Here is a 20,665-nt window from a genome sequence, read left to right as displayed (position 1 = left end):
TTATTTCATTGTTATACCTAGATGCAATAGATAAATTTATGGGTTGTTTTTCATCTATATGAATATCGGATATAAGCATATTTCTAATCTTGAATTCCTGCAGCAATTAAGTAAATAGATGGAAAGGAATTGGAAGCCCTAATTGATTGAGTGATAGCTGGAACCCTAAATGATACAGCAGTATCAGAAGCCCTAATTGAATCCATGGAATCGGAAGCCCTATTCGAACCAGTGGTATCGGAAGCCCTATTTGAATCAGTGGTATCAAAAGCCCTAATTGAATTTGTGGTAGCAGAAGCCCTAAGTGATATAGCAGTATCAGAAGCCCAAAATGAACCAATGGTAAACGATCCCTAATTAATGCAGTGGTATGTGATGTCCTAATTTTAAATATAGTGGTATTTAATTGTAATCATCATTTGATTTTGAGATAGCATTTTTTCGATGATAGTAGTAATGTGAAATGGTTATAGTGTATTTGTGAACCCAAGTGGTTGTAGAAGCATCCCTAGTTTGATTTTGATCCCAGTTTTCCGAGGTATGTGGTTTTCAATTTCTGTAGTAATTTCATTTGATGGTATTTCAAGGTTTTAGTTAAGAAATTTTGTCTAAATGATTTTAACAGTAAATCTTATTCACATGAACATGAATGATATAATTGTCTTCCTATGAAACGAAGTCATAACTGTATTCTTGAGTATGTTAGATGTTAATTTAGACTCGGGAAAACCGGATGTTACACTTGTTATTGAATAATAATGATATTTCCACATACAAATGATTCTTTGATTTGTTAGATCTAAGCCGAGTAGTACACAAATGGAAGAGGGTGAGGGTTGAATCCCACAGAAACTGGGATAGCCAAATAGGGAAGATCTCTCACTTCCGAAATGGTGAACAACAGAGAACTCCAACAGGAATTCGCAGTACAAAGAAATAATCCAAAATTCAATACCAACTACTACCTACATGTCGTACTTAAATACCCGTCAGGGAACCCTTTCTGAGGAGTGTACAAAGATAACCGACGGCCATACCTACCTACAGTAATGATTAAATAAAATGGATCCGAGATATACTAAATCAATCGGCCCATTGACAATTATGACAAGAATATTACAGGCTCTATCTCATACATTGTGGCTGGTCATCCTATTTAACGACTGGATTTTCACAAAACTGTCAGTTGCAAAATATCCACCCAACACTCCAAATGGTGTGATTTAGAATGGGAAGCCATATGACTTGTACATGAAAGAAAACATTGATATGTGAAGGGATTATAAATAGAAACAATAATTACAAATTAACATCTCTTAAAAGAAGTAACTATTCCAAAGGCTATGGCCCTTGGTAGAAAAGATATATATAAAGATTGAATTTGAGGAAGAAAAGTGGGTATAGCGTGCAAGATAAGGAAACATATCTGATATACACCAGCGAGCTGATGAAAGGTGTCATAGATTATAAGATGAATGAATACATCATATGTGCCAACACATAAAGAGAAAATTTTAAAGAGATTGCTAGAGATTTTATGGAGAAATTGTGAGAAACGAAAAAGCAAGTAATATAAGGATTGGAGAAAGGTTTGTAAGGAGATAACAATCTGTTTTATGGGAGACTTATGGTCAGCGTCATAGTATAATGGAGAAGAGAACTATAGCAGAATTTAGAAGAGAAATTAATATTAACATTAGTGCTTTGTATTGGTGACATTGGTGCCTCATATTGGTTAAGTCGGTGGCTTATTACGGAAGTCATTGGTAAAATACTTGCTTGTTACTAATAGAGACCGAAAGGTCAATTCATGCAAAAAAAATAAAACGATGTTTCCTTAGGAAACAATCGTAAAGAATAGAAACATTCTATTCTAACAGAGAAAGTTAAAAAAACAAAAGAAAACTAACGCTAACTAGATATTTACAACAGATAACCATTAACTAATAATAGACAACTTATCTATTATTGTAATACCCTCCCTTAATAGTTAATCTATCTAGAACACCAAGTGTCAGCCGACTGGATTGTCGTTAGTGTTTCCGTAGCCAATGGAGTGATTGTCGTCGGTGTTTCTGTATTTTGTAGCCGACGGGTAAATAGTTTGTAGCGGACATAATGTTTGTGGCCGACGGACTCCTTCGGGAAGGTTCGGCGGATAGTATTTATATCCCGTCTAGGATCATTGTAAATCATCTTCTATCATTAATCATTGATCTTATCAAACATAATGTATGTCTGGCATATGCGAATATAATTCTGCTATTCTGTTCCATTGTTTGTATGTGTTGATTTCTTTACCAGTACGGTAAACATTTGGCGTCGTTGCCTTATGAACCTGGAAAGTGGGAGGAATGAAGATTAATGCCAAATCAGCTTAACAAAGATCAAAACAAGGCAAAGGGAAAAGATGGAGTCCGTACTGCACAAGAACATTTAATTCTGGCACAATAGGCAGACCGTCGAAGGAGATTTCAGAAGATTGCCAACGGAAACCGGAGCATGGAAGAATTGTTGGAGGAAACTCGGCAGCGGGTGGAATTGGTGGAAGAAGCACGGGAGGAGTTTTTGAATTTGTGTTCGCCGAGGGAAGAGAATCCAAATGGAAGAGCATCAACTCGCACGGCTCGAAGTGCCGATAGAGCAAGAGCATGGAGTGAACTCTTCGTCCAGGATATACTTCCACAGGGGACAACTTTAGAACACCCTTCTTCACCAAGGTTCGCAGCTATTGAGTCTGACGGTGTAGGAAAACAGTCCACCAGTGTGGGAGTGCAATCTGCCGGTGTGGGAGACCAGTCCGCCGGTGAGGGAGTGCAGACCGCCGGTGTGGGAGTGCAATCCGCCAGTGTGGGAGAACAGTCCGCCGGTGTAGGAGTACAGTCCGTCAGTGTGGGAGTGCAGTCCGCCGGTGTGGGAGACCAGTCCGCCAGTGTGGGAGTGCAGTCCGCCGGTGTGGGATTGAACAGCACTAGTATTGCAAGACCGAGCAACACCTGTTTAAAGAAACCAATCGTGATGGCGGGACCGAAAGAGAAACTGCCGAAGTTCAATCGCGATGGTACGGCCGATCCCATTCGACATTGCAAAATATGCGAAACGATTTGGAAGGCAAATGGAATAACTAATGAAGACGACTGGATGAGGCAATTTTCGGCCACCCTACGAGGCGTAGCAATTGATTGGTTCACTGATAAAGATCCACAAAAGCTAAACAATTGGGATAACATTAAAAAGGAGTTTCTGGCAGAATTTAAACTGTTGCGGGATGATAATGAAATTGTAGTAGAGATCCTCAATACTAAGCAGGGGAAGAACGAAACCGTCTGCATTTACGCCAGGAAATTAAAAGACTTGATAAACAAAATGGAAAGTAAACCGACGGACAGACTTCAGAAAAGATGGTTCGTGGAAGGCCTACGCTCGAAGTTGCAGAGGAAAATGAAAATTGTCCCACCGTCGTCATACACGGAAGCTTATAACAGAGCATTGGACCTTGAAAGTGAGCAGAAAACAAAGAAGAAGAAGAACACTAGCTCATCTGATTCTAATGACGACGAGCCTGCCAGAGAAGATAGCAGGGACGATGAAGGCAGTAGCAAGAAGGTCCGCACCTTACAAAAGGACATGATCCGCATGATAGAGTTTAAAAACATACAGAAGGAGCCAAAAAGCAGTGAGTTGTGGTGCACAGAGTGTAAAACCGACAGTCATACTAAAAGATCCTGTCCAAAGAACCAATTCTGTGACATTTGTCAAATCATGGGCCATTCGACAAAAGAGTGCCCCTCTAACATGAAGACAAGAGGATCTCCGCAGGTGCTTCTTACATAGGCAGCTTCCACGCCAGGAGGGAACGGAAATGCAAACATTAATGGTGCCACTCCGGGTGGGCACAGGAATAATAGCAGAGGGCAAAATAACAATGCAAACAATAACAATAATAATGGGAGTCGAAGTCGAACCCAATATGATGCAAACGGACTGCTGATCATTCAATGCCGAGCATGTAATTTGTCGGGTCATTTCCCCAGAGATTGTACAGCGGCAAACACACTGAAATTATTACGTAGATGGTGCGGACCCGGAAACCATGAAGATGCCAAGTGCCCAAAGTCTGGAGTAAACTTGATCATTGTCGGCACGGATGAAGAGGAGGTTCTGGCAATTACGCGAGGGCAAACAAAATTGCTAGCGGAGGAAAAAAGAAAATTGGGGGAAGCGCAGGTCAAAATTGGAAATGCATCGTCGGCAGGGACATCTCAGTTGAAGGACATCACCGGCACCTTGGCAAGGAACTTTGCAAAACAAAACATTGTACGGCAGATCTTACAAACAGAGATACCACTCAAGATAAGTGACCTCCTTCTCACAATGCCCCAGTTACGGATGGCCATTCTGAATCATACACCATTTCCGAAAGCAACGAAGGACACAAGAAGGGACAGTAGTCCAACGATGGCAACAGACCCAATGCTGCTAGGACTCACATTCGAACAGCATCCGACGGTCGTCGAGATGGGGATTTTGGGAAATGTTTTGAGAGACACAATTGTCGACGGAGGGTCCGGAGTGAATGTGTTGCCAGAGGATACTTGGAAGAAGTTGGGAAAGCCAACGCTATGGCCACCTACATTCCAATTGCTCACGGCAGACCAGCACGAGATCAAACCGTTGGGAACCTTAAGGGCGCAACCGGTCACTATTCGAACACAGCCATTTTTATTAGATTTCGTAGTCATTCCATTGAAAAGAAAAGGATATGATGTTATTATGGGACGGACTTGGTTGGTGCAAGCAAAAGTAAAACATGATTGGAAACGAAATACCCTATCAATGGAGCGCGGAGGCAAAAGATTCATAATTGACCTGCACACACAAATGGTAGGTGAGGAGGCAGCATCGTCAGACTCAGAAGGTGAAGGCGACAATGACGATGAAAGAAGTGACGACGAAGGAAAGCAGAGAATGGAACCGGATGAAGAAGCAATATTGAGACTAGAAGGGGGATCAAATGATGACAACCTAGACTCGGTGAATGGCCTTTACCACTGGCAAATAGAAGACTACGAACTCTTTCCGAGTTGTAATATGCTAAGGGTCGACAAAGGTGAGAAAAAGGAGAAAAATGAGTGTCCGAAGGAATACAGAAAAGCAGATGACGCAAAGGAGGTTACGGCTGAAGAAGGGAACAACATACAATACAAACCCAGAAAAAACAAAAATTCCATCGTCCGGTACACGGTGAATGGACCGCACAAGAAGAAAAGAATGCATCGCACCATAAAATTAGTTGAAGGGTGCCGACAGAAACAAAATAATCTAGATGCGCAACGACCGCAGGCACAGTGGGTGACGGAGGTGACACAGAACAGGCATAAGGCATGGCATGACAAACTCAACAGGTTTCAGCCGGGGCAGTTGGTACTCAAGTACGACGGTCGGAATGAAATCAAACAGAAAAGGTTTAAGGCAAGATGGGTTGGACCATATCAGATCTGGGAGGTCGGCAACAATCGAGTGATAAAGTTGGGGACGTTGGACGGGCAAGAGGTACCTCACGCAATCAACGGATCCTACCGTGCCATGAAGATGTCGTCGCCGTCACCGTTGCAGAATGATTAGATGATTCCCTCATCGTCGTCATTGTAGAATGACAACGCTTGGAGGCAAAACTGAGGTGCTGTTCATTTTTTTTTTATTTTTTTTTTTTTTTAAATTTGAAAAAAAAAAAAAGAGAAAAATTTTAAAAATTTAAAAAAAAAGAAAAAATTGAAAACGAAAAGAAAAAAAAAAAAGTGCTCTACGGGCGTCTGTCCGCGGAAGGTTGCTCCGCGGGCACCTGTCCGGGCAAGATGCCCCGTGGGCACCTGTCCACGGGCATATGTCCGCAGAAGATGCCCCGCGGGCACCTGTCTGCGGAAGATGCCCCGCGGACCCTGTCTGCGGGCATCTGTCCATGGGCACCTATCCACGGAAGCTGCCCTACGGACCCCTATTCGTAGGAGTTGCTCCGCGGGCACCTGTCCGCGAGCACTTGTCCACAGGAGTTGCTCCACGGGCAACTATCCACGAGCACTTGTCCGCGGGAGTTGCTCCGCGGCCACCTGTTCGCAGGAGTTGCTCCGCCTGGGAGTGCGTATTTGAGCTAGAGATTCACTGAAAAATTTTAGTTGGAGGTGTAGGAGGATTGGAGGAAAGAGGAAAGAGGAAAGAGGTGTGTGTAAAGCCTAGTAGCTGCATGAGAAGTGGAGGAGCTTTAAGAGGGAATTTATAAAATAAAATAATAATAAAAAAAGTCGACAGATTCAAGCAATGTGGAATGAGTATCGGATATTGCCACAGGGAAGGGGAAGTATCAGTGATTGCCAGAAGGAGTGTGGAATCTGCAGAAAATGACAGAAATGGTGTGTTTCATGCAGTTTTGTGTGGGTTTCAGAGTGTTAATTTGGTCTTGGCGGCGAGCCCGCCGAGGGCGTTGCCCCCTGGACCTCCAGTCATTGCGGATATTAGTCGTGGGAGCCTGACCAGTTGAGAAGACTTGAAATTGCCGCAGGCATGGAGTGTCTGTGTACCAGAGGCACGGGGAGTAGGTGTTGGCCGAGAGGCTGTCTTGGTGGATGCATAGAGAGCTCGGGAGGAGTGGGTCATCCAGAAGGCAGTACAGCGACACTTAGCTCAGTGGACCCAGTGTTGGAAGCAAAGAGCAGCACATGTGGCTATCAAGGTCAGCTTGAGGAGACACTATTGTGTTAGCAGACGCTACAGATGTACCGGGATGAATGTGGAAGTGATGTGACAGAAGCAGATTTTTCTTGTTGTAGTCACTCTGTTAGTGTATTTTGTTTGTTAATTTGTCTCAGATATTTTGTTAGTCGTCAGGAGACGACTTTTCTTTTTGGGGGGATGGTGTCAACCGACTAGATTGTCGTCGGTGTTTCCGTAGCCGACGGAGTGATTGTCGTCGGTGTTTCTATATTTTGTAGCCGACGGGTAAATAGTTTGTAGTGGACATAATGTTTGTGGCCGATGGACTCCTTCGGGAAGGTTTGGCGGATAGTATTTATATCCTGTCTGGGATCATTGTAAATCATCTTCTATCTTTAATCATTCATCTTATCAAACATAATGTATGTCTGGCATATGCGAATATCATTCTGCTATTCTGTTCCATTGTCTGTATGTGTTGATTTCTTTACCAGTACAGTAAACACCAAGTTGTCCTCCAAATTTGACGAACTTATCAGGACCAAGAGGCTTGGTGAGAATGTTTGCAGTCTGATCTATGGTAAGAACATACTGCAAATCTATAGTCATGTCTTCAATCAGCTGTCGTATGTAATGACAGTGAACATCCACATGCTTGGTTCGTTCATGGAAGACTAGATTTTGTGCTAACTTGATAACACCTTCGTTATCAACAAACAGAGTATTCAATCCTACTGGTGACATTTGCATATCCTCAAACATCCGATGAAGCCAATCAACTTCACATCCTGCCTTAACAATCCCTCTGTATTCAGCCTTTGTAGAGGAGAGAGAAACTACCTGTTGCTTCTTACTGGTCCATGCGACTGCACCGGATCTCAAACTGAACACATACCCAGATGTTGACTTTTTATCATCAACAAAGCTGCAAAATCTAAATCTATGAACCCACTGACTTTAGGATTAGAACTTCGAGAGTACAAAAGTCCATAATCTAAAGTGCCCTTCACATAACGGAGCACACGCTTTGTTGCCATCCAATGATCAGCCTTAGGAGCTGTCATAAAGCGTGAAATATAGCTGACTGCGAAGCTGATATCAGGCCTAGTAGCCTACTAGTTGCCTATAAGTATGTCATCAACGGAAGGAGAATTAGACTTTGCGGATAACTTGAGATATTTCTCCATAGGTGTAGATGCAGGCTTGCAATCCTGCATACGGAATTTGTCTAACAAGGCCCTAGCATATATCGACTAGGAGATGAATATACTAGAAGACTGTTGCCAAACTTCAACACCTAGGTAATAATGCATGAGCCCAAGGTCAGTCATATCAAAAGACTGGCATAACTTCTGTTTGATTCCCTGAATCAAAGATGTCGAGCTACCAGTGATGATCAAATCATCCACATAAATAACTAGAAGGATGATGACACTGTCAGTAGTCTTGATGTACAGATTTGAATCTAAAGAACTCCTCTTTAAGCATTGATCACTGAGGTACTTATCAATTTTTATGTACCATGCCCGAGGGGCCTGCTTCAATCCATAGAGGGCTTTTACTAATCGGAGAACCTGATGGTCTTTACCAAAAACCTTAAAACCAAGAGGTTGCATCATGTAGACCTCTTCATGGAGATCACCATTCAAGAAAGCACTCTTGACGTCCATCTGATGGACCTTCCAACCAAATTGTGTTGCCATGGCTAGGACTAATCTGATGGTCCTCATCTTTCCAGTAGGAGCAAAAGTCTCTTTATAATCAATGCCTTGACACTAAAAAGCCTTTTTCCACTAAACGAGCTTTGTAATTGTCCAAAGTACCATCCGATTTGTATTTGATTTTATAGACCCATTTGCAGCCAATGGGCTTCTTCCCTAGTGGAAGATCAGAAAGCACCCAGGTGTTGTTCTTTAGCAGGCTCTAGTGTTGAGATTGCATGGCCTATTCCTACCCTGGAATTCCTAATCAAAACAAAGAGCAGTAAGACGTTTTGTAACACCTAGAACAAGTTCATCGGTCTTCCGATATTCAAAAATGTCGATGATTCACTACTTCCAAGTGTCATAATTTCGACCATTGAATTTGGAGTTGTTGTACTCAAGCAGCATGTTTGTCAGAGATGCCATGGCACATTTTTCAATGAAAATTTATGAAGGCACATTCTTTGAGGTAACAAAACAGAAGACCTAGAAAAAACGGAGAGTGACCTTGAAGAGAGCTTGAAAAACCCAGAAAGAATATGTTGTCATTTTGGCTCGAAAATTGAGGCACCCAAAAAAATCTAACGACAACCCAATTGAGCTCTCGAAAAACCCACCAAGAATGTGTGATCAAAAAAAATTCCAAGATCAAAAACTAGAGTTTCAAAGAAAAACACAGTCGGCAGCAATGAAAGCTCGGATTTGCAAAATAATGGAGTTTTGGAGGCAAAAAAGGGGACGTTTTCGATAGAAAAGAGGCGTTGATCTAAGGCGGCAGGAAATATGACGTTTTGATGCACAAAGTCGAATCTCTTCACCAAAAAAATACCATGAAATAGAGACCTTCGGAGCTCTGATAAACACAAATTTGGGGACCAAAAATGCGGGTTTTTCGGTGTTTAAATGACGGCAGTGGTTTACAGATACAAGCCGACCAGATGGAAGAGGAAGCCACGTGCTGTAGAAGAAGAAAGCATGCACGGAAATCACGATTTTTGTTGGCAACCTAGCAACGATGCAAAACGCCCTAGCAATAATACAGTCGTTACTTCTAGCAAAAAATGTTTCTTTGCATTCAAATTTCTCAAGGAAGAAACCCTAGTTGGTTTGTAGGAGAAATTAACAGAAAATGATTACGAAAAAAATTAAACAAATAATTTCAAAAAGAAATTATAAATTTTGTCAAAAAAAAATTAATATTAGTTCTGATACCATATTACGGAAATAATTGGTAAAATACTTGCTTGTTATTAACAAAGACCGAAAGCTCAATTTATACAACAGAATAAAACAATGTTTCCTTAGGAAACAATCGTAAAGAAAAGAAACATTCTATTCTAACAGAGAAAGCGAAAAAAACGAAAGCAAACTAGAGCTAACTAGATATTTACAATAGATAACCATAAACTAATAATAGACGACTTACCTATTATTGTAATATGCTTCATATTGACAAGGTCAGCGCCTTATCGTAGGGGTCGGTGCCTCTAGCAAGTTGGTGTCCCCAAACTTTGTGTAAATAAGATTAATAAAATTAATACTTCACCATGGTCTTGCTTAAACAAGATTAATATATGTAATACTTTACCACGGTTTTCTACCTTAAGGGTTTCCATATAAATCTTGTGTTCTTACTTGCCAATTCTTACATAAGTGGTCGATTAAGTATTTTAAAAGAATGAAATCAAGTTTTGAAAAGAAAAAGTTTGTTAATATACTATTTCACTTGTAAGGTTCCCTTGCCCTAGAATTTTCCCTAAAAACCATAATTGCAACAAATTAGGGTTAGCGTTAAATCTCACCAATTAAATATATATAATGTCCCCAAATTAATGGAGTGAAATCCAAAATTTAAATATCATAAAAATCCATTTAATTAATTAATAAATAAAAGGTGCCCAAGTAATAGAATAATAAATGAAGTATGTCAGCTATTTTGTAGCCCTTCGAGAAACTTAATAGAGCTCTTTGTAAGGCAATGGTTGACATTGTATGAATTTATCATGGAGTTTTATATTCCTTGTGAATTCGAGATTCCAATTTGAATTGAGACTTGTGTGAGGTTTCGGAGGTGGAAGACCCTCCCCAATTTGTATTTGCACTTTTGGTGGTTAGCAGCCACCCTAGTCTATTGTTCGAAATATCAACTCGGATATTTCACTTTGTTCTTCAAATTTGTGAATTCTTCTTACGAGGACAAATTTGCACATATGCATATAATCTAAGAATATAAGTCTCCAATTGATATGTAATGTCCCCATTTTTGCTAGCATCAAGGTTTGAGAGATTGGCCTATTATTGTGATCCTCGTAAGCCAATTATTATGGATAAAGGGTCTTCTGATACAGTGGCTTGGCTATGGGAGGGCCATTCAGTATGCTCCAATTTGGTCTTCATTTGACTCATGAACTTTGTTTGGGCTTAGTTGCATGCACCTGCTATTTATGGCAAGTCGGGTGATGATTGAGAGGGACCCTTTCTATTTTTGGAAAGCACATTTGGTCACATAGGGAAATAATAGGAGTGACTCCTATTTCAAATGGCATATTTATAGGATAAGTATTTTGGGAATTATTACTATTTTACTAGCCAAATTATTATTAAATCATTAAATGGCTTATTATAATATTATAATTTAACTTTATAATTTCACCTAAGTTAAGGGTTGAGGCATCATTAGAAGGGGCCATTTATTTAATTAACTATAAACCTAAGACAAGTATTAAATATCAAAAGGCAAGGATGTGTTATATTTAAAAGTTGAAGCCTCTAAGTGAAAAGCGTCTTTATGAAGCCATGTGCTAGAAAAGTTATTGATTAAAAGAATCTAATGGAAGATTCTAATTAATGGTGTGCTGGTGAAGTCAAGTGGATTATAAAAGGTGGCTTAATGAAGCAAATGACTCATCCGATTGTCTATTTTTCTTTTGTTGTCCTGACAGTTTTTTGAGATTCTGATTTTATGCCCTTGCTGAGGTAAAAGGGTTTGAAGCTGAGAAGCGTATCGGATCACTGCTGAGGTATAGTGATTTAGTTATACCTTGGATTTAAGTTGAATCTCCATTTCTGTACTACTGTTGCTTTGCAAAATATCATTGGTATTCTGAGTTTGTCTAATTTTGCTATCACTTCTCTACTTTTTATTCTGTGCCTAAGAAGTGAATTTATGACAAGAGAGTTGACAGGTTAGGAAAGGATTAATTGCCTGGTTTGGAAGGGGTTTAAATATCTGATATTGTTGTTGGAAGTCCTGCGTTTGGATTGGGAAAATTTACTGTGCATTTAGAGGGCTTCCATCCATTACATTGGCAGTGTTTGCATCTAATTGTGACCTGCGATCACTAATATCAGACCTGCGTCGATTTCCATAGGCCTGCGAACTTCTTTCAAGCCCTACGATTTAATATTATGGCCCTGCGTTTTAATATTCAATCCGTGCGAGTTATTGTTCAGGCTCTACGAACTTTATAGAGGCCCTGTGCTTGCATACATTGGCCATTGATCTGGTTTGGATGAACAGCAATTTGTTTTAGGCGTCTGTGTGAGGGCTACAATCAAATTGGAGGCTCTACAATTAAGTGGGGAGAAGCCTACAGCCAGCGTTAATAATTCTGGTGTTGTGCATTGGGTTGGGCAAGTTGGAGAATTCATATCAAGCAAAGTAACATGTTCCTTCTTGTAATCAATAAAATCATTGCCATACTATTGTATTCAAATAAACATTCAGTATAAATTGTTATAGAATACTTTACAATTCAGAATTATGAATGCAAACACATGAGTAGTTATTAGTTGTTTAGTATTCAGCTATGTAAGAGTCTTAAAGTCTTATTTATCTGATAACTGAATTCCTTGCCAAATGTTTGATAAAATGTCAATTCATTGAATTGTGAAAGAATTAGCTATAACCAGCCGAGGGTTATTACATGATAGCAATTCATTTATATGATATAATATGCTCTGATCTAGATCCATTTTGTTTCTTGGATTATAATAATAGTCATTGTATTTCAGAATCGATCGAGTATAATATTCAATTGTCAGAAGCTGAAGCGAAAGTGTCGAAGGATGTCAAAGGGTACTAGTCGAGTGTGGAAGTGTACTATGTCTCCAAAGGTGCCGTGTCTGAAGGCAACGTGTGACGTGTGACCATGTGGTGTTCAACGTACTATGCACGAAATACAGTGTGCAGTCATGCAGTCGCACAGTGTACAAGGTGCAGCGAACCAATGTATGGTGTACAACTGTGCGGTGTGTGGGAAGACATGTGCAACATGTAGTGTACGGAGTGCATCATGTGGCATGCAATGTGCAAAGTGCAATGTGCAATATGCGATGTGCAAAAGGCAGTCAAGCAATGGAAGTGTGCTGACTGGTAGGGTGGAAATGTGTTGACAAGTACAGTGTTAGTGTGTTGACAGGTATAGTGGTGTACCATACGATACGGTGGAAGAGTATTGTCAATATGGTGGAAGTGTTCTTTAGAGTTGAGGTGTGCTGACAGTACACTACAATGGTATCAAAGCTGGTGGTCTTGCCAGCCATCAAGAAATTCTGATTGAATCATAGCACACAATGATGGAATAGAAGATGCCTTCTTTGATAAGATTGTCTTGTTGAGATAGCTGAAAAGAAGTTAGCAGGAGCTCTTCCAAGCCCTAGCAAGAGGAAAGAAACAGACTGGAAAGACACTCAACTGCTTGGCAAATGGAAGAAAGAAGACAATGTCGTTTTGGAATACAAGATGCACACAATTGACCAATACAAGACTGAAAATGTCATTTTTTGTCATGAGCCCAAATTAATGGGATATATGAATATTAAAATAATATATTATATAATAATAATAATTAAGAATAACAATATTAAAGTAAAATATATTATAATCTATTATATACAATGATATATTTGCAACACTTTATAAATATATAAATTTAACATAATTAGATATTAAATATTAAATATTAAAAATAGTTGATCATAAAATATGATCATATATATATAAATTTACAAATATAATGGTAATATATTTGACAATATAAAATAAATCAATATATAAGATTATTATAATATAATATACCATATTATAATTAGAATACTAATGAGTTAAATAAATTAAATAATAATTAAATATTATTTTTAAATCATATAATTAACATTAAAATTACTTAACCAAAGGTCACACCTTTTCTTATAACAAAGTATATAAATGAGTATTATACACCCATAAGGGATCATCACGAAAACTATTTATAAAGAAATGACTATTTTATCAGAAACAGGGATAAACTAGAAGGATGTCGGAAATGGGTCATCTCACTTATTCATTTATCCTCATCGGATCTGTTCTATTTAGAGCGAATTGCCAATTGGGATTACTGGTACAGGCATATAGAGCAGATCAGAGACATCATCTATACGGGATTTCAGAGATTAAAGATCATACATCAAACACGTCATTCACTGTTGAGTGCAAACATCACATTGATAATCTGAGATAGTACGCATTGCTTCTCGCACTAATATATAACATTGACAAATGAGATATTACAGCCATTGCTGAAAGTAATACTCTCGATTCAATATTTCTATTGTTTATATCAGATATAACATAAGTGTACTGTTGATATAAGTGATGGCGAACATCATATACATAGCATCTCATACCAGTATATCAGACATTGCTATTAATATATTGGTCTAATTATCTAAGAGAGCAAGTGTGAGAGATAACTAGAAAGGGGTCATCACATTTTTCCCTTCAAGGATCGAACAATTGAAAACACATGTGCTCACTTTGGTCAAGTCACTAAACCAAATCAAGCAGGATTGGGTTGATGGTGGATGACAGATGGACCTATCTCTTGAGGACTAGATAGACCTTCAAATGAAATATCCATCCTTCAAGGGTAACAGATATACAACAATAATCTGAAGCAGGAGATTAGCAATGGGCTCCAGCAAGCCTTAAATTCTAATGAGGATAAAGAAATGCTCACAAATCCACATCAGCAATAGGGGGATATGGACAAGCAAGAATTAACAATTGTCTATTCAAAAGGAGAACCCATAAACTTTCAAGAGAGACGCAAGTACGAAGAAGATGTTTGCATAAAATTTGTTGACAATAGTGAATGATCAACTATAAGATAATGCGGACTCTACCAATGATGCTTTGAAGGAGAAACCTCAACAGTTAGAGATGAAGATGAGTAATAGTGTGGTCATATGACTCTCATCCATATCATTGTCATACAAATAAATCCCTCCATGATATAATGTTCCATGCACATTGGTACATACAAGGAACATCATACCTTGCATAGACATATCCATATTAAGCATCATGACATTGTACATTAAGCCTCATGTTCCTATATACATCTCTGCATATTATGAAACCAATGAGAATGGGCATCATCAGAACCATTGTTTCCATGGTCAGGCATCACTTCTAACTCATGGACCTACACTGTGCACTTCGTAGCCAACGGTATTCTGGGCTCACAGAGCAATCAATGCAGTCGACGGTCTTTCCAGGATCACATTCTCTATAGCACTTAAATGACATGATTATTATGGCTAATCACATTTGATTACTCATAATAATCCATAATAATCCAAAGTGATTATTATGAGTAAATTACATCATCTCTGCACATTATGAAACCAATGAGAATGGGCATCATCAGAACCATTGTTTCCATGGTCAGGCATCACTTCTAACTCATGGACCTACACTGTGCACTTCGTAGCCAACGGTATTCTGGGCTCACAGAGCAATCAATGCAGTCGACGGTCTTTCACATTCTCTATAGCACTTAAATGACATGATTATTATGGCTAATCACATTTGATTACTCATAATAATCCATAATAATCCAAAGTGATTATTATGAGTAAATTACAGTTACTAGTTATGACAACTGGCATCTTTCCATCGTGCCTCTTCAGTAATATTTATATTAGCCAATAGGCTCTCCAAATAAAGAGAACAAGAATAAATATTATTACTTATTTTTTCCCATTGTGGAATCGCTCGTGTATAGAAAAAAGGGATTTTGTGATTGCAACCGCTGGTGCATGCATCATAATGGAATATCAGAGATAGCATCATGAGAAGAGCATATATCACTGAGTATATATCTGAGACAGCTCGTATGACATAAGATTGCATATATAATTCTGAATATCAGAGATGGCATATCTCTGCCGAGACAGCTCGTGTGACAGACAAGATTGCATATATAATTCTGAATATCAGGGACGGCATATCTCTGCCGAGATTATTTTTCATACAACATTCAAAGATTACAGACGGCTATACAGGATATAGTGCATATAATATATTGTAAAATCAGAAACAACCATCATATATAAACTGCATTCTAGGACTGCAGCATTGCTTGGAACTATCCATCATCCATATTAAAGGATTCATAAGTGTATTTGGAATTACCAGTCATTTGTATATTCTGATTTAATTCATTATCACTCCATCCATTCTATAACATTGTTATTGCATTGTCATTGCATTTGTAACTATCAGTCGTACATAGTATTCACTATTAAAGCATTTACCAGTCATATATAGCATTGTCATTGTATTCACATTTCATTATTGTTGCATTCATAATTATAAGTAATTCATACATCTAAATTTCCATTACATTGTATATAGTAGACAATTGTGTAATGTTCCCGTTATAAAATAAATTATTAATCAAATTATTATTAATGGGCCAATTGATTTAATATATCTCGGACCCAGTTTTGTTTTGTTTCCATAATTTTTGTGTAGTTATCAGCTATCTTTGTACACCCTCGGAAATTTTTCCCCGACGGGTATTTAAGCACGGCTTGTAGGTAGTCGTAGATATGCATTCAAATTATTTCTTGTGTACTGCGAATTCCTATTGGAGGTCTAGATTTCTTTGCCATTTCGGAAGTGAAAGATCTTCCCTATTTGGTTCGTACAGTTTCAGTGGGCCTCAACCCTCACCCTATTCCATTGTTGCATGTAATACTTCGCTCGGATCTGGCAAATCGAAGCACCATCTTTTGGCAAATACTAATTGAAGGTTATTCGTGTTCAAATCTCCATTCCTGTTTGGCATTGTCTAATGAATTCAGGATTAATAGTTTAAGGTACAAGACTAAACCATTTTTCGTCCGTACCACTCAATACAATTTCTATCTCCAACATTACTCACCGTATGGCCTCCAAGATAAGCCATACTACCCTCAAACCAACCATAAAGCCTTCCTACACATACCATACGGCCTTTCATATTCCCACCGTATGGCCTTCATTGTTTTTGCAACCGTACCTCGTTGTCATTGTCATGTCCCCATTTTGGAGGTAATTTGATTTAATTAGTTTAATTAATTAAGTTGTCCAAAATAATGAATATTTTATGAGGATGACTAATTAATTATTTTAATTAAATAAATAAGTGGTATTAAGTTAATTATTTATAAAGTTATCAAATAAATAAATATTAAAAGATAACTTTATATTTAATTAATTTAATAAAGTGACTTGAATTATAAAATATTTTATAAAGTCACTTAATAGATAAAATAAAATAATGTTCTACAAGTTTCTGGAGAAAGTGGAGAAAAAGAATATATAGGCATGGAGGGCTCATTGTCTATCATCCAAGTTTATTTTCTCTATTGTGTCTACTTGAGCCTTTGTGGAGCTTGAAGGCCTACAAGTATTCAGCTTTATCATTGGGAACACTAACTCCCAAGTGATTGCATAACTGAGGAGGTGAAAGATCCTCTGAAGGGTTGCCCTTTGGAAGTGGCACTCAGCCATTTCAAGTTGAGCTTATTTGGAGTCCTCAAACTTACCTAAGGGTTTGAGTTTTTTGCTACAAAGATCAGATCCAAAAAAAAAAAAGCAATCTGAAAAAGCAGTTCAAAAAAGCAAATCAAAAAAAACACTCCGAAAAAGCAGGTCCGAAAAAGCAAAGCGAAAAAGCAGATCCAAAAAAAGCAAAGCGGAAAGGCAGCATTGGTAAAAATTATTAAAGTCATCTACAATCAGGTTCCTTTGGATATTTCATACATTTTTCTTATCATTTAGATGCATATTAGAAGGTAAGACTGTAGGTGAAAGTTTGTATCAAACTTAAGCATTATTCTTGCGGATGTAAGCCAAGAGTCTTGGCCATTTCATACTAACATTGTAGTTGACATTATATGTGCAATAAAGGAGACATAAGTTGCTGGTCTGATATAGTTGTAACTGAATATGTATTTATCATTCACGATCAGCTTATTAGTTTGCATGCCAATTGTTTGACAAAATGTCAATTGGCTGTAGGTTCTCTTTTTGGCATAAATAATGTTATAATTTTGCATAACAAATGTTTGTATTAATGTCACTTGGCTATAAATGCATTAATGCCATCATAGGTTGCATCCAAAGTGTTTGTCATAGTTACTATTTGCTGTAGCAGCATATTGCAAGTAGTTTTAGTTGCATATTTGCATTGAATATTGTCAAAATAAGTTGCACATTCATGTTAGGTCATTGTTTAGTCAATTTTGAGTCTTCTTGCAAAAAATTCTCATTGAAGAAAGAGTCATTAAAGCAAACTGAAATACTATATCAGTCATATGACCCTTGTATGTGAAGTGTTTGAAAAAATTTCTTAGTTCAGCATTAGAGGTTTTTAGTGGCCTATTGGTAGGGGTCATTACAGGCACAGCCATAACCCCACCATACAGCCATCTTGGCCCACCGTACGGCCATTCTCACCACCGTACTCGTCTTCATCCTACCACCACCGTATGTCATCCCATAACCTATTGTTGTACGGCCTTCACCTTGTACTGTATGGACTCATCTATACTACCCCTGCAGCGTCTCTCCCCTCTTCACCATACAACCTACTTTAAGCATAGCCTCCTCCACCATACAGACCCCATTCTAAAACACACAGACTTCCATTCGTACCTAACCATTTGCTCATCGTGTATTCAAACACTGCATTGCTAGAGCGGAACAATACAAATTGAAGAAAGAATTCAGTAATTTCACAAACTGTCTATATTGTTAGAAAAACGGACATTACAAAATTGAAAAAAATAATTGCTTATTTCCTACACAGGCCAACTAATATGGCCCTTTCTTAAAGATTGAAGTTACATTTAAATAAATAAATAAATGGGTTGAGCCCCATTAAGAGTAGCTCCCATACCTATAAACAAAAACTTGTTTGAATACATACCCCTTTATGGGCACCGAAGGTTTAATATTAAAATTTGCATATAAATGACAAAGTAGCCTGTCTTGGAAATGAATATGCCTTTATATGTAGTCACCCTATTTGGAGATGATATAAGAACTTGTGAAGAGTTTCGCAGTAAAAAATTCTACAATATCTTTCCAATTTTTAAGCAGTTCTAAATGAATAAAAATCAGAATTTTGGAGCAGACAAGCTTATACAAGATCGAAACAAAGATTGTGGCATAGAAAAAAAAATCAAGAATTTAAATGCTTCAACATGAGCATGGATAATGCTTTGACAAGTCTGAGCAAGCATATCCGAAAGAATCATCTTAGCTTGTAATGAATATATGTTCCAGCTGTTGGGCTACGTTGAACTACAATTCATGGGCTGTGAGTTTTAATCACACAAATGTATTACCCCCAAGTAATCTTTAAAGTGATGTCTAGGTCTAAGAAAAGATTTGGAAAAGAAAAACCTGCGGTGACAATAGTGAATGATGAAAGAAAAAGAAAAATTTTCAGTCCTGAAAAACTGGGAAAGGAAATGTGAGATGCATTTGAGATTATTTACTATACTGATTCCAGTTTTCTCACTGTGGCTAGTCCTGAAACAGGCATCCTCATAGTTTGACCACTGCTGGTGTTTTTTATTTGTTTTTTACACATAAAAATGCTTGAATTTTATAGCTATCTATGAGTAATTGAGGTATAATTCACACTTATAAGAAATCCAGTTTAAACACAAAGGATTGATATATTCTATTATTATTGCATTAAAATTTATAGTGAGAAACTTTTCAACTTTTGTCATTCTTTGCTAAACATGTTAATAATTATATGAACAAAGTTAACATAAATTAATTTTTACTTGGAAAAACTGCAAGATTAGGAATTACAATACCAAAACAAAACCAAATACAATGAATAAAGTGGATGTTGAGGAATAAACAAAAAAACAAGTAGAAATCAGAGCACTGAAAAGCATATATTACCATTATGTGCTATAACGATCGTGTCAAATGCCCCTTGAGGTTTTGTGTATTCAGTAAGATGCCACATCCCATTAAATGGTTCCAATCTACTTATCCAACAAGGTCGGACCACATTGACCAAATGACTCTGCAATTAGATTGTTTTCTTCACATCAACAAAAATTAAAATCTATAGTCAAAATAAAATATCTGCTCCCAATTTCTTAAGATTTTCAATAAGAGAAAATATACTTATATCAACTATCTGCAAAAGAATATCATTCTTTAGTTTCTTTATATGAAGGAAAACTAAAAGCTTAGTCCATTCAAAGTTCTTTCACCAAAAGTATAAATCACAAACTTTCACTATATTATTTAATTTTGAAATGAAGGTAAATAGGCATGGCTAGAAAACAACAAATCTTGCATCACTGGTCAAAATGCTCAAAACATGCCAAGAGAACTTAGAGGCAACAAAGTATATAGAGGAAACAAGGAATGAAAAAAAATAAGCTAGGATTAGAAAAGGTTAGATTTTCAGTTTTAATCAGCAGTAGATTTTCAGTTTTAATCAGCAGTTCTATGATACGTAGGGGAAAGCTGCCTCCCACCAACAAAGAGTAGTCTATGGATGATACCCTTCGAAAAGAGCACCTCAGCAATTTTTCTCACAAAAACTCATAAACATGAAGGCTACAACACACAATATTTTTAAAAACTAGGAAGAACGCAGTTTGTATTTGTACTGAAACAGGAAATGGTGCGAGGTATGATGGAATAATGGTTTCGGTCAATGAAACACACAATAAAATATCCAATTTGAAGTAGTATATTTGTACAAAAAAACTAAAACAATGGAATATAGAAGAGATATTAGAATTGCAGCTTGTTTTTTGTCCCACGGACTCTTAAAGCCTACAAAAACTCTAGGATGGATGGTGAAGATCCATATGTAGCTTTAAAGAAAAAAGCCTCATTGCATTCTCAACTTGGAGAGGTACTTCATTTATGGGATCTCAATGTAAGGGAAACATAT

The 20,665-nt window shown here is 37.8% G+C and overlaps 1 protein-coding gene across 3 annotated transcripts in view; it reads right to left on the bottom strand.

Moving 5' to 3' along the window:
- The window catches only part of LOC149552956 (FAD/NAD(P)-binding oxidoreductase family protein), a 257,647-nt gene that overhangs the window by 111,141 nt on the left and 125,841 nt on the right, over positions 1–20,665 (bottom strand). For all 3 annotated transcript variants that reach the window (XM_089788498.1, XM_089788497.1, XM_089788499.1), the window contains one exon: positions 19,651–19,777. In XM_089788498.1, the coding sequence (XP_089644624.1) occupies positions 19,651–19,777 (127 nt within the window). The remainder of the gene's footprint in view (positions 1–19,650; positions 19,778–20,665) is intronic.

The sequence above is a fragment of the Cupressus sempervirens genome, chromosome 6, assembly GCF_028749045.1.
Source record: "Cupressus sempervirens isolate cs-2001-9-10 chromosome 6, ASM2874904v1, whole genome shotgun sequence".
Taxonomy (NCBI): Eukaryota; Viridiplantae; Streptophyta; class Pinopsida; order Cupressales; family Cupressaceae; genus Cupressus; species Cupressus sempervirens.
The sequence above is the reverse complement of the archived record's forward strand: the minus strand, read 5'-3'. Positions and strand labels throughout refer to the sequence as shown.